This window comes from Rutidosis leptorrhynchoides, chromosome 8 (assembly GCF_046630445.1).
Source record: "Rutidosis leptorrhynchoides isolate AG116_Rl617_1_P2 chromosome 8, CSIRO_AGI_Rlap_v1, whole genome shotgun sequence".
In the NCBI taxonomy this organism is placed as follows: domain Eukaryota; kingdom Viridiplantae; phylum Streptophyta; class Magnoliopsida; order Asterales; family Asteraceae; genus Rutidosis; species Rutidosis leptorrhynchoides.
In genome coordinates, this window is record NC_092340.1 from 114,658,835 (window position 1) to 114,672,462 (window position 13,628).

Consider the following 13,628-nt stretch of genomic DNA (forward strand, 5'->3'; position numbering starts at 1 on the left):
CTTTGAAGTTGGTGCGCGTTATGCAATTGTAGTTGTACAACGATGAAGGTCAAAGTCAACGATTGCGGAATATTAAGTGCTTTTTTCCACCGTAAAATTATTCACAAATCGCCCATCCGTTTATCTGCTGAACTAGACACCAAAGCATTGCACCAAACTCCAAAGTTTGGTGTATCTCTTGTTCTTAAGCATTAATCAAAATTCTACTTATATGATTAATAATAAAAATCGTAACTAAACTTAGTTTAGAAACATATACTTTCGAGTTAACTAGTAAAATGGGCCCGCGCGATGCCGCGGGACCTTTCAGGTTGTATATTCATAGTTAATGGACCGTTATGTATTTACAGAAGTAAAAACGTTTTACTACGGGTGTTTTTAAATACATGTAGTTAGTATCTAATGTACCTAATGGCCTTTTTAACGGCATGAAGATCGTGTAAAAAAAAAAGGGAAACAGAATTATCGATATGATGTAGTTAGTTTGGGGAGTTTATTATAGGTTATGGAACACTGATCTAAATACACGTAATTAGCGTTTTTTTTTTTTTTTTGGAAGTGTCCGTGTCGCGTATAGTTAGTCTCGTTGTGTTCGTTAGATTTTTTTGAGTTGAACGGTGGGTTCGAAAAAAATTAACGCGAGCCGAGCGGGAAGATATGTCCCGTTGAGTATTGAATAGAATCCGAGGTATTTAGCGTTTTTTTAGAAGTGTCCGTTTCGCGTATAGTTAGTCCCGTTGTGTTCGTTAGATTTTTTTGAGTTGAACGGTTGGTTCGGAAAATTTTAACGCGAGTCGAGCGGAAAGGTATGTCCCGTTGAAAATATGGGTGAAGTTTAATTAAGTTTTCTTATTAAAATATTGATTTTACACTTGATACCCCTGGTTTGAGGGTTGGGATGTAACTTTTTACATTTTTTAGGGGGTGTTTTGTATTTGTTTTCTCCTTTTTTCCTTGTTGTCGTTTTTGGGGGAAATTGGGTGGGGGTTGGGATAAAACGACCAAAATTTGGGTGTTGGTTAGTATATATGGTAATTACATAAAATCGTCAACTAAACTTCTCAAACTAACCGATGATGAACCGCCTTCTTCAAGTGCCATTCGGCTTTTGTCTTTCATTTCTTTAACCTTCGCGCAAATCTCGCTATTTCTATCCATTACCTGTCGTATTCCCTTCTCGATGTCGTCAGCTAACACGAAACTTGAATTCTTATTTTGTTGGCTATAATCCAATGAAATCTTAACTGCTAAACCTAGTTCTTTAACCAAGTAAAACGCATTCAGTTGTTGCTCACCGTATATTGGCCATGTGGCAATTGGAACCCCATTCCAAAGACTCTCCAATACAGAGTTCCACCCACAGTGGGATACGAACCCACCAATTGCAACGTCAGCAAGCACTTCCGTCTGTGGGACCCACCCAACTACTTTTCCTTTGCCAGCCGTACGTTCCAAGAACCCGTCCGGTAAAACTTCATTGTAGTCCGTGTAATCCTCCGGAAACTCTTTTTCGATCTCAGATGGAGGTCGGCGTAAGGACCATACGAACCGGTATCCACTCCTTTCTATTGCGACCGCTATTTCTCTCACTTGGTCCTTATGGAACCATCCCCTTGACCCGAAGCATAAAAGCAAGACCGATGACTCCGGTTGACTTTTCAACCAGTGTAAGACCTCGTTGTTCGGTGTAGGTGTTTCGGGTTTTATCATGGGACCCACCGTGTAAACTGGAGGTGTTTCATCATCATAGGATAAAAGGGCATGAGTTTCTAGCTCGAGAAACGTGTTTACGATTATACCCTTGGCTTCTCTATACTTTCGCGTATAGCGAACGAACCTTTTAGACCAGTGGTCTTTATCCATAAGCACAAACGGCAACACACTTGGTGGAACCGGTTTGGCATAACTCGGGACCGTTAACTCGGTGGTAGAGTTTGCCAACTCAGACACATCTTGACCGTGTTCATCATGAATGTTTTGAAGATGAAACATGATTCCTAGAGAAGCTGCATTTGAGGGGAAAAAAATATAAGTAGGGACACCAAATTCCTTTCCAACATCAATAATTGATGTACAAAACATGTCTACAACAAATGCAACAAGCCGAGGAGCTTTATCGGGCCGACCCGACACAAGTTCTCTTATAATGGGCATGTGACACTCGATGACCGCATCCGCTCTGAATCCAACAGTTGGGCAATCTTCAAACAAATCAGGATCCATAGGAGGAAAATGGATGAATTTGATTCGATCGTGGTCACTATCGGTTAGTGAGTCGGTGTAGTTGGTGCCAATTGGATCACCAGGGAGTTTCATGACGAGTACGGTTATGGTTAGGTGATGAAACCTGGTGGCCATGAGCCTGGCTAGCTCTACAGGCTGACCAACATGACCCATAAGTGGGGTTGGTAGGAAAAACAGCTCTACTTTCTCCATATCACATCGTGTATTCTTAATGAATTTGGAGCATCTTTATAGACTACATAAACATATGCAAGTTTCTTGTTTCTTTATAAAGAAATAGGAATCTTTACAGACTCAGTTTTCAAATTTGCTACGATTCCTTGTAATATGCCTGGCTGTCAATATTTCGAATGATCTATTCACGCTTTCATTATTAGGCGAAATGTTTATTTTTTAATTTAACAATATTTATTTATTATATGTCACTTTTATATATAATAATCATAATTAATATTGATAAAATTAAATCGCAACTTTCACAAGTATTACATTTGATAACTTGAAGAATTTGAACGGCTGATGATCAATTCAATTGATACAGTATTAAATTTGAGGAGAACTTTTGAAATTTATTTAAGCATATGGTTAAATGTAACGATAAATAGGGGTGTTCATCGATTTGATTTTCGGTTTGTTCGATTTAATCGGTTCGATTTGTTCGTTTTTTTAACTTATAAAAACAAAACAAAAAACCGAATCGAAAACGGAATTTAAATTCGGTTTGGTTTCGGTTCGGTTTTGACTTTTGAATTAGATTTTCAGTTCGGTATCGATTAAAACAAAAAAAAAAAAAAAAAAAAAATAACGAAATCAAACTAGATTAAAAACCTTTATCACAATATAATTCAATTGGTAAAAGGTTTTTCTAAATCATTTAGAATATTATGAATCCATAAGGCCACTTGATATCATGTGTGAGTGACCACCGCCACCCACCGCCACCGGGTAACCACCACCATCAGGAAATCGTGAAAGCCATCGCCAGTGGAGCCTGCAACGGCTCTAACGAGTCGGATGTGGGGCCCACGTGTTTTTTTTCTTTTTCTTTTCCAACGGCTCCAAACTATTTTTTTTTCTTTTACACTTTTTTACTCTATAAATACAAACACATACAACACAAACATAATCACACACTCATACTACACTTTCAATTTTTATTATATATCAAACACTCTCAACCTTCAATTCATATTTCCACAAATATAAAAAAAATTCAAATGGCTTTGGAAGATTTATTACTTTCTGAGAGCGAAAGCGAGACGGATAGTAATAGCGCAGAGTCCGATTCCGATGAAGATTTAATTCAAGAAGGTTACAACACGCTTAACTTACTCGATTCGCTTGATGCAATGGACGAAGAAGATGAGGCTCGAAATTCTCGTACAATTATTAGAAGACGTCGGTTACAAAGAGATCGTATTGATACCGGTAATCGTTTGTTTCGCGACTATTTCTCGAATAATCCAACATTTCCTCGTGATTATTTTCGAAATCAATTTCGAATGAGTAAGTCATTGTTTATGCGTATTGGTCATGCTATTCTATCGTATAATTCTCAACCGAGAGCCGATTATTTTAAATTTTTTGATCAACGATACGATGCAACCGGTCAACTCGGTTTCAATATTTTTCAAAAGTGTACATCGGCCATATGTCAATTGGCGTATGACATTGCGCCTGATGCATTTGATGAGTATTTACACATGGGCACATCAACGTCTCGTGATTGTTTAAAAAATTATTGCAAATGTATTATTCATATGTTTTTGCGAGAATATTTAAGGAAGCCAACTGAAGAAGATGTTCATCGATTGCATGCCAAACATTTGGAGATGCACGGTTTTCCGGATATGTTAGGTAGTCTCGATTGCATGCAATGGCCTTGGAAAAATTGTCCAGTTGCGTGGCAAGGGCATTACCACAGGGGTGATCACGAAGGACCAACAATAATGCTCGAGGCGGTTGCGTCCTACGATATGTGGATTTGGCACGCTTTCTTTAGTCCAGTGGGTTCGAACAATGATATTAATGTTCTTAATGAATCGGATTTGTTCGAAAATTTATTGGATGGTCGAGCTCCGGAGGTCCGTTACACTATCAACGGGCACGAATTTACAAAAGGGTATTACTTGGTAGATGGCATATACCCAGAATGGGCAACACTTGTTAAGTCGTTTAAATGTCCAGTTGAGCCAAAAAATGTAAAGTTTAAACGTTTTCAAGAAGCCGCGAGAAAAGACGTTGAACGAGCTTTCGGTGTTCTTCAAGGTCGTTGGGTGTAATGACCCGGAATTTTCCGACCAAATTATACTTATGAGATTAATATTTACATAAATTAAACCATACCAACATGATAAGAAATCCAAATTGTTGAGACTTGTGTTTTTGAAAAGAGTTTTACACAACGTTTGACCGTCCAATATGACCGATGATATCACGAACTATATAACATACGATAATTATACGTTTGTGTATATATATATATTTATATATATTTAACATGATCTAAGGATGGTTTAACATCTCATTGTGTACTAATGACAATGAGTTATAAGTATATTTTGAAACTACTAACTTAAGTTTTCAAAACGATAACTATACGTAACATTCTTTGATATATATACTTATAATCTATAATGCTTATACATGTATCGTATATATAATGTATTTAATCACTTTTTAAGGACTTAAATACATAAAACAATATAAGTATATTCACAAAAGATAGCTATATTTGAATTCTCGTTCCGTTTCCTCAAGATTTCTATACGTATATCTAGGGTATATGTACCCGTATCATACCCAGCTTCTATACGTATTTACTATTGGTATATACACATCAAATCAACATCCTAATCAACATTATTACTGCCCTAGATATGAGGTAACTAGAATTTGTCAAGTAGTATGAATTATTAGTAAGAAAATAAAATTAGGAATCCTTTTCTTTCTTTATAAACTAAAAACGTTTTTATAAATGAACACCATTTCTTCACTCCATTTTCTCATAACTACACCCTCATTTCTCTCTAAAAATACTCCTAACTTCATACTTGATCATCTCCAAGCATTTTCCCCATCATTTAGCTTCAATTACAAGCCTTAAACACCATAAGAAAACTCTTTCAAGAACATATCAAAATAACCACCCATTTGAAGAAGTTTACTTCCAACCTTTTGATCTAACTCCACCACTCTTTGATTCCAAGATTATTTCTTATCTTTTGCAGTAACTTTGTCCAAGTAACTTGAGGTAGTAACCTTGTTCATAATCTTATTCAATTCATATTCATATAGCTATCTTATTTTGTGGTATAAAATTTTAACAACAAGAACATAGTTTGAATGATTTCAAACTTGTTCGCAAATTAAATAGATCCTTCTAACTTGACTTTTGAAAATACTTCAAGACCTGTAATATATCATAATGATATGCTAACCTAACAAGATATAACTTGGTTTTACAAAGAACGTCTTAAAAACTGAATCTACGTCGTCGGAGTGCAACCAGGGGGCTGTTTTGGGTTGGATAATTAAAAACCATCTTGAACTTTGAATTGGAAGTTCATGTTCTGGAAAAATAATATTTCTTATGAATATGTTAACACATAAAAATTACATGGTTTAACTCAAAGTGTAAGTATTTTTAGGAAAATGATCATTAAATGTTGTTTTTATGATGGAAAATGATCACTTTCATAAGTTTCACCAACGTTTGACCTATAACCTATGATTTTGAATACAAACTAAGGTATTTTCAGTTCATATTCTTAAAATTTGACTCGATCCAAGGAAGTGACAAGTTGAACCAACAAAAACGGAGTTGTAATGAAGAAACTACGACTAAAACAAGATTGGGTATCCGAAGCTAGTTTAGCTACGAAAATATTTGGAGAAAAAGTAAATTAATCATATCTTTTCTAATTAATATGATATTTTATATATAATTACTTACGATTTGATTTTATATATTTCAGGACCACCCGTAAACAACACGAGAAGATTAATCATAAGACCTCATGATTGTACGCAACACGTCATTTGACAACACGGTACTTTATGTACGCAACACGTCATTTGGCAACATGGTACCATGGAACGAGATTAATTCTGATCAATACGAATATGATGGGGTCTTTATTTATTTTATTTAAGCAACTAATTGTGGACCACTAACATCGGACTGCTAACTACGGACTAAGAAAATATTAAAAGTATTAAAAGTATATATATATGTAACGATTACTTAAAAAGAAAATATGTTGATATATTATATATATGGTTAGGTTCGTTATATCTATCGGAGACCAAGTCGAATTAAATACCTTCAAGGCAAAAGTGAGTTTCATTTGCTCCCTTTTTAATTGCTTTTGCAATATATATTTTTGGGCTGAGAATACATGCGCTGCTTTTATAAATGTTTACGAAATAGACACAAGTACTTAAAAATACATTCTACGTTGAGTTGTACCACTGGCATATTTCCCTGTAGCTTGGTAACTACTATTTACATGGGTATTGTAAACGCGAATCCTGTTGATAGATCTATCGGGCCTGACAACCCCAACCGGACTGGACGACCAGTATTCAACGGTTGCACAGTACTTCGTTTCGTGACTACACTTGGTACAGTTTAGTGAGATTTCATAATAAAGGGAATATGCGACGTTGATTAATAGTTAAGTATGGTTACCAAGTGCTCAACCACTTAGAATGCTTTACATACACTTGCGAGTGTATTATGTTTATGATTATGAAATCTTGTGGTCTATTAAGATATTAAAATGATTGTTATGATAAACCTATGAACTCACCAACCTTTTGGTTGACACTTTTAAGCATGTTTATTCTCAGGTACGAATTAAGTCTTCTGCTGTGCATTTGCTCATTTTAAAGATATACATAGAGTCGTTCATGGCATGTAGAGTTCAGTGCCTCGCAATGGGACCATATGTTGAAGACTTCGTCCAGGTGGATTAGGTCGGGGTCCTTTCAGTTGGTATCAGAGCGGTGGTCGTAGTGAACCTGGTCTTGCATTAGTGTGTCTAACTAGTAGTTGTTAGGATGCATTAATGAGTCTGGACTTCGACTGTGTCTACATGTCAAAAGTTTTGCTTATCATTTCTAGTCGGAAATCATCTTCTTATCATCCTTAGGAAATTACCTGCTTATCATTCATAAGTCTAGACACGTTTTACTGCATTTACTGCATTGATAGTGTATAGACGAATTCTTATCTTAGCATATCTGTTATTGCGAACTTTGACTGATATCTTTTCAAAGATTCTCCGTAATTTACGGGATTTTGGTATTATATATACATATGTAAATTATGTATTGAAGAGTACCAAATCTAACTCCTATAATCTATTCCATACCAAAAATTCATTTTCCCCCTTATACAAGATGGATTTCGCATCTAGTTCGAATTCTTCAGATTCCGACAGTTATGCCGATATGGATTTCCATTCTGGCTCCGAAAGCAGCGTCACCGGAATGGATCAACCAATTTCCCATCATCTATTCTGGATGAATTGGGGATGGGTTCGTAATATACTAAATCACTGGAGACAAGAAGAAGGTGAGACATTCCATCCACCAAATTGCCCTCTTGGCGATGAACCTGAAGCAGTTACCGGCGAACCTATTCGAAACACCATTTTCTCTCTCATTTCTAGAGTATCTCGTCACGATTATATACTATCCCATATTACAAATCTTGTTCATTCGCTCGCTCCAACTGCCAATCATCCCGGTGTACTAGAAGAAGTTATCGAACTTCGCGCTCGCGTGACGGCTTTGGAGAACATGGTGCGAAGGTTGCAAACACCAGCAGCAGCACCAGCAGCATAATCAGCACCACCATCAATAACATCAATAATACCATCATCACCACTAACAAACAACATCCGCATCACACGTCTCGACATCATAATCTGTCCCACAAACATCAACATCATACGCACCATAGATACCAAGGAGTACCAACAATAATGAACGATGAAGTATTGATCCATAACTTCATTGATATTCTGCGAAGAATATGTGGTTTTAAAAAGTTTTAGAGATTTCTTATTCTAGCTCAAACCGAAAAACAAATGAGATTAATATCATATTACCTCATTAAATTCATGATTTCATCTGAAGAAAATATATATGTATATATGTTTTCATAAAGATTGTAATTAAAAGTTCTTTTGTACGAAATATTAATGGTGAATTTTTTTTTTAACGGGTAGGTAATACCCGAGGAATAATTAGATTTCATCTTAATAAGTTACATTGTACATTCGTCGAAGCTGATTCAACAGTCATTTACTATCCTACTTACAACCACCGATATACGTATCCGTTCACCGCAGAATAACCATTTTCATTCAATTTCATATTTGGATTTTGACTTCCCAGAATCCAACAAGTGGCATATGAAGAAAACATATGACAAAATAAAATCTGTTAGAAAAAAACAAATTAACTATGAAAAATTTTGTTAAGAATCCACGCTAACTGTTCCAGCTAGCTGTTCCTAGCTAACTGATTACATTTTATTTATCGCAATTTAATTATCGCACTTTTATTTATCGTCATTTAATTTCTGTAATTATTTTACGCACTTTAAATATCGGGACACGTATACAATGTTTTGACATATCATATCGACGCATCTATATATATTATTTGGAATCACCATAGACACTCTATATGCAGTAATGATCGAGTTCTCTATACAGGGTTGAGGTTGATTCTACAATAATATATATAGTTTGAGTTGTGATCGAGTCTGAGAGGTATACGGGTCACGACACGTATTAATTAATTCGTATATTATATATTAAACTATATATGAATTATTGGACTGTTACTGTGGACTATCAACTGTGGACTAATGACATTGGACAATTAAAATGAATTAAAATATTGATTATAACATATGAAACTAAACATTTCTTCAAGATTGCCACTTGATTTCATCTTAAACCTCATTGTATCTCGACGATTACAATCAGCGTTTAAATCTATCATGATTCTTAAAAACACCTCAATCGAGAGGATAAACCAACCGCACTTCATCTACGGAAGAAAAGATTGATGCATATAGTTATGCATCTGAAAAAAAAACCTCAGAAATTGAATAAACATTTGACACGTATCTGTTCTAGTTCCTTTGACACTGTTATTACCGAAGATCGTTTTGCAATCCCTTTCCAAAGTAGCTAATTTTGTCACAGCTCCAGCAAGTCAACTCCGACTTTTCATCCAAAAAAACTTTATTATAACCACGATATATATGCGTACTCTTTATTATTACTGGGGAACCTTTTATATTCCACAATATTACCATCAGCGATTAATCATTCTAAAAACTCAATTCTCCTGAAACTACCTCGGTTTGATAACCGATGACCCAGATCAGTTAACTTTGAAAATGCTGATGAAGCAGCATGTTTTAGATGATCTTAATGGCCAAAAGTTTGATGATAAAGAAAGGAGTGTTAGGAACGCTCGATAGAAAATTTAGTACCGAAAAGCGGATTATGTGAAACTATGAAGAAAGCCATGGACAAATCACAAAGAATAAGTTTGCCTTCAAAGAATCCAAATGATTCTGTGCCTGCTGAAATCGTTAGCAAACATCTTATTTCTCATTCTAAACCTTCACAGACAAATCTTCTTCATCATCCATTGATATTAGAAATTCTAAGATATTCTCGTATGTTCTATTATAAATATCCTCCATATTTCTGGCGATATTTTCACAACTATTCTTATCTGAGATCATTTATCTCTCCGTAAAATCTGCAACATAAAAGAAACTGTGTTAGTTTCTAAATTCTGAAACCTTCGAGTTTAAAATATGAATGTTTTGAAGTAGTGTTGGGAACTGAAGCATGGATTAGTATAATATAATGACACTTGATCAACGTCATTATATTACAGTAAGTCATGCTGAGTTTCTAATGAAGCATGATGATTCACAGTACCGTCATCATGTGCCATTTACACGACTCTTACATTCTATCTAATCTCTAAACATATCAAGAGAATATTTTTCTGGATGACTCGGTCTTCTCCAGGGTATTCTGGTAATTTAACAAATCAAAATCGTTCTATTACCATTTTCTTCTTAGAGCATTAGCTATGTTCATTCTGAATTTCATATCTACGAATTCCGGACCATTACTCGCTTGACTCGAAGTCGGGAAGAGAAAACGAAAGCATGAAGCTCCGAAAAATAATAAAGAATATAAACTTCGATAATAACCCCGAAATTACAAACCGTGTAGATCGATACAGATAGCAATATAGAGACACGGGAGAATTAGAAACACTATAAACATAAGAGTATAGTAGAAGTAAATAGATTCTTCTGGTGGTAGATGAAAAAGAAGAATGACAGATATAAAAGTTAGGAGTATATTGAAAGAGACCCGTCCTAATCTATCCGGACGAAGTCCATATCGATTACAACTGATTCCCAACAGTTGATTACATCGCGAGGTAATTGACCTCTATATGATACATTTTACAAACATTGCATTCGTTTTTAAAAGACAAACTTGCTTTATATCGAAAATTCATGACATGCAAATCATTTCATAATATATTCAACTATAATTGACTAAATAATAATCTTGATGAACTCAACGACTTGAATGCAACATCTTTTGAAATATGACATGAATGACTCCAAGTAATATCTTTTAAATGAGCAATTGTACAGCGAAAGACTTCTTTCATACCTGAGAATAAACATGCTTTCAAGTGTCAACCAAAAGGTTGGTGAGTTCATTAGTTTATCGTAAACAATCATTTCATAATTTTAATAGACCACAAGATTTCATATTTCTATTTCTCATAAACATGCGTCCCATACATAGAGACAAAAATATCATTCATATGGATTGAACACCTGGTAACCGACATTCACAATATGTATATAAGAATATCCCCATCATTCCGGGATCCTCCATCGGACATGATATAAATTTCGAAGTACTAAAGCATCCGGTACTTTGGATAGGGCTTGTTGGGCCCGATAGATCTATCTTTAGAGTTCGCGTCAATTAGGGTGTCTGTTCCCTAATTCTTAGATTACCAGACTAAATAAAAAGGGGCATATTCGATTTCGATCATTCAACCATATAATGTCATTTTGATTACTTGTGTCTATTTTGTAAAATAGTTATAAAAGTTGCGCATGTATTCTCAGTCCCAAAAATGTAAAGAGTAAAAGGGGATCAAAGGAACTCACCATAATATATTTTGTAGTAAAAATACATATAACGATATTGAACAATGCAGGGTTGGCCTCAGATTCACGAACCTATAACATTTGTATATTTATTAATACACATAATAGTAATCGAACTTATATATTATTCTTAGTGATGTGTTTTATATATATATATAAATATATATATATATATATATATATATATATATATATATATATATATATATATATATATATATTTATATATATATATATAAGACTAATAAGTTTCATTATGTGTATTTCCATTTTATATATAGTTATATCAATATAGTTAAGTTATGTAATTTAAATATATGTCTTTTATATGCAGATCATTTGTTTATGAAATTATTATTAATTCTGATAATACTAAAGTTAATAAAAATAGTGATATTTTATTCTATTATTGATAAAAGTGATAATAATAATAATAATAATAATAATAATAATAATAATAATAATAATAATGTTATTGGAAAATAATGATAATAATATTAATGTTAATGATGATATTTACAAAGTCATAATATTTATAATAATCTTAATAATAATAAAGTTAATGATAAAAGTAATAAAAATTGATAAAAATAATAATATTAATAATTACTACTTTAATAATAATAATCATATTTATATTTTAACAATTAATCATCTTACATAATTAATCTTAACCATAACAACAATAGAATTAATAATAATATTAGTAATAATAAAAATTGTAACAATAATAATAACAAATAATACCTTAGAAGCATTAAAAGAAACAAACTGATCGAGATGGGACTCGAACCCGCGACCTTTCGTTTCATCAGACACACTCCAAACCATTGAACCAAACGCTACTATCTTGAAATATCTTTATACGTTTATTTAATTATTATGAAAAATGTTGTTTTATCATTTTAAAAATTATCTACATCATCATCTTAATCGACCATTATCATCATCGTGATACTCCTATCATCAACGTGCTCCTACAGATCATCATCAAACCATAATAATCGTCTTCGGTTCTGCATCATCATCTAATCATAGCCTATTTTATTATCTTCTTCATAGTAACTCAAACATACTCGAACCCAATTCATTTTCACTTATATAGCAGGTAAGTATTTACTGTATCCTTATCAACGATCGACCTCACCATCATTGTTAGCTTTTAAATCTCGCCATTATCGTTATCATAATCATCTTAACCGTTGGTCACCAACATCTTTTTCATCTCTCGTTTGCATCGAACACAGCAACAAAAAAAAATAAAAAAATAATAATAATAAGGCTGTAGCAGCAGCAGTCTTCGAATGAAACAGATTTAAGAAGTGTATCAGTAAAAAGTCGACTGCACTTGCAAAGTTTTAGGCTTCGATTAAAAACAGATAATCAGACGAGGTTTTGCTACGGCCCAAATGAGACAGAATCATAACAGCCCAACCTGGATTATCTTGGCCCAACAAACAAAGGAAATCCTCTCGGCCCTACACAAAAATATGGTCCGGTTGGTTGGAGTTTAAAACATGGAATAGTAATACAAAAACTAGTGGAATAATTTAGCAGCCGTACGTCATCACGATCATCATCATCAATCATCACAGTCCTCATCTTTCTTGCATCAATTCCTCATCATCCTTTGCTAATCATAAACAGAAATATAATCTAGCGGTTATACTATCATCTTCATATGTCTTCGTGTATAATTCTCACAGAAATAGTCGAGTGAAACAGAAAAATGTAATAGTCGTAACCTTAATTGGTGGCAGTTTTTGGGTGGTATTACGATGATTGAAACAGAAACTTCACAATGGAAGTAGAAGTGGCGAGTGGTGAGGTTTAAACAGGAAGAATAACAGTTGCAGTTTTAATGGGTTCGATAGTTTTGGTTTTGGTGGTTCACGGATATGAACAAAACAGTAACAGCCACAATGGTAACGAGCTGGTGTTTGGTTGTAAAAGTGGTTAATGGTTGTATACAAGCAAAAGGTTGCAGCGGTGATTGATCAAGTAAAAGAAACAACGATGAGAGAGAAAAAAATATAGTTTTGATGGTGGTTCTCGGATGAGAGAGACTGAAGAGAGAGAGCATAGGAAAGAGAGAGTAAGGTTGTTCCTGGTGATCTTATAGTTGTGTTCT

At 34.1% G+C, this 13,628-nt stretch overlaps 2 protein-coding genes across 2 annotated transcripts; one reads left to right on the forward strand and one right to left on the reverse strand.

Annotated features, from left to right (window-relative positions):
* Nucleotides 1-1,035: 1,035 nt before the first annotated feature.
* LOC139862294 (anthocyanidin 3-O-glucosyltransferase 2-like) lies at nt 1,036-2,560 on the reverse strand. The gene has a single exon (XM_071850869.1). The coding sequence runs from the start codon at nt 2,434-2,436 to the stop codon at nt 1,036-1,038; it is 1,401 nt and encodes a 466-aa protein (XP_071706970.1). The 5' UTR covers nt 2,437-2,560.
* A 901-nt stretch (nt 2,561-3,461) lies between these two features.
* On the forward strand, nt 3,462-4,526 carry LOC139863758 (uncharacterized). The gene has a single exon (XM_071852363.1). The coding sequence runs from the start codon at nt 3,462-3,464 to the stop codon at nt 4,524-4,526; it is 1,065 nt and encodes a 354-aa protein (XP_071708464.1).
* Nucleotides 4,527-13,628: the final 9,102 nt, after the last annotated feature.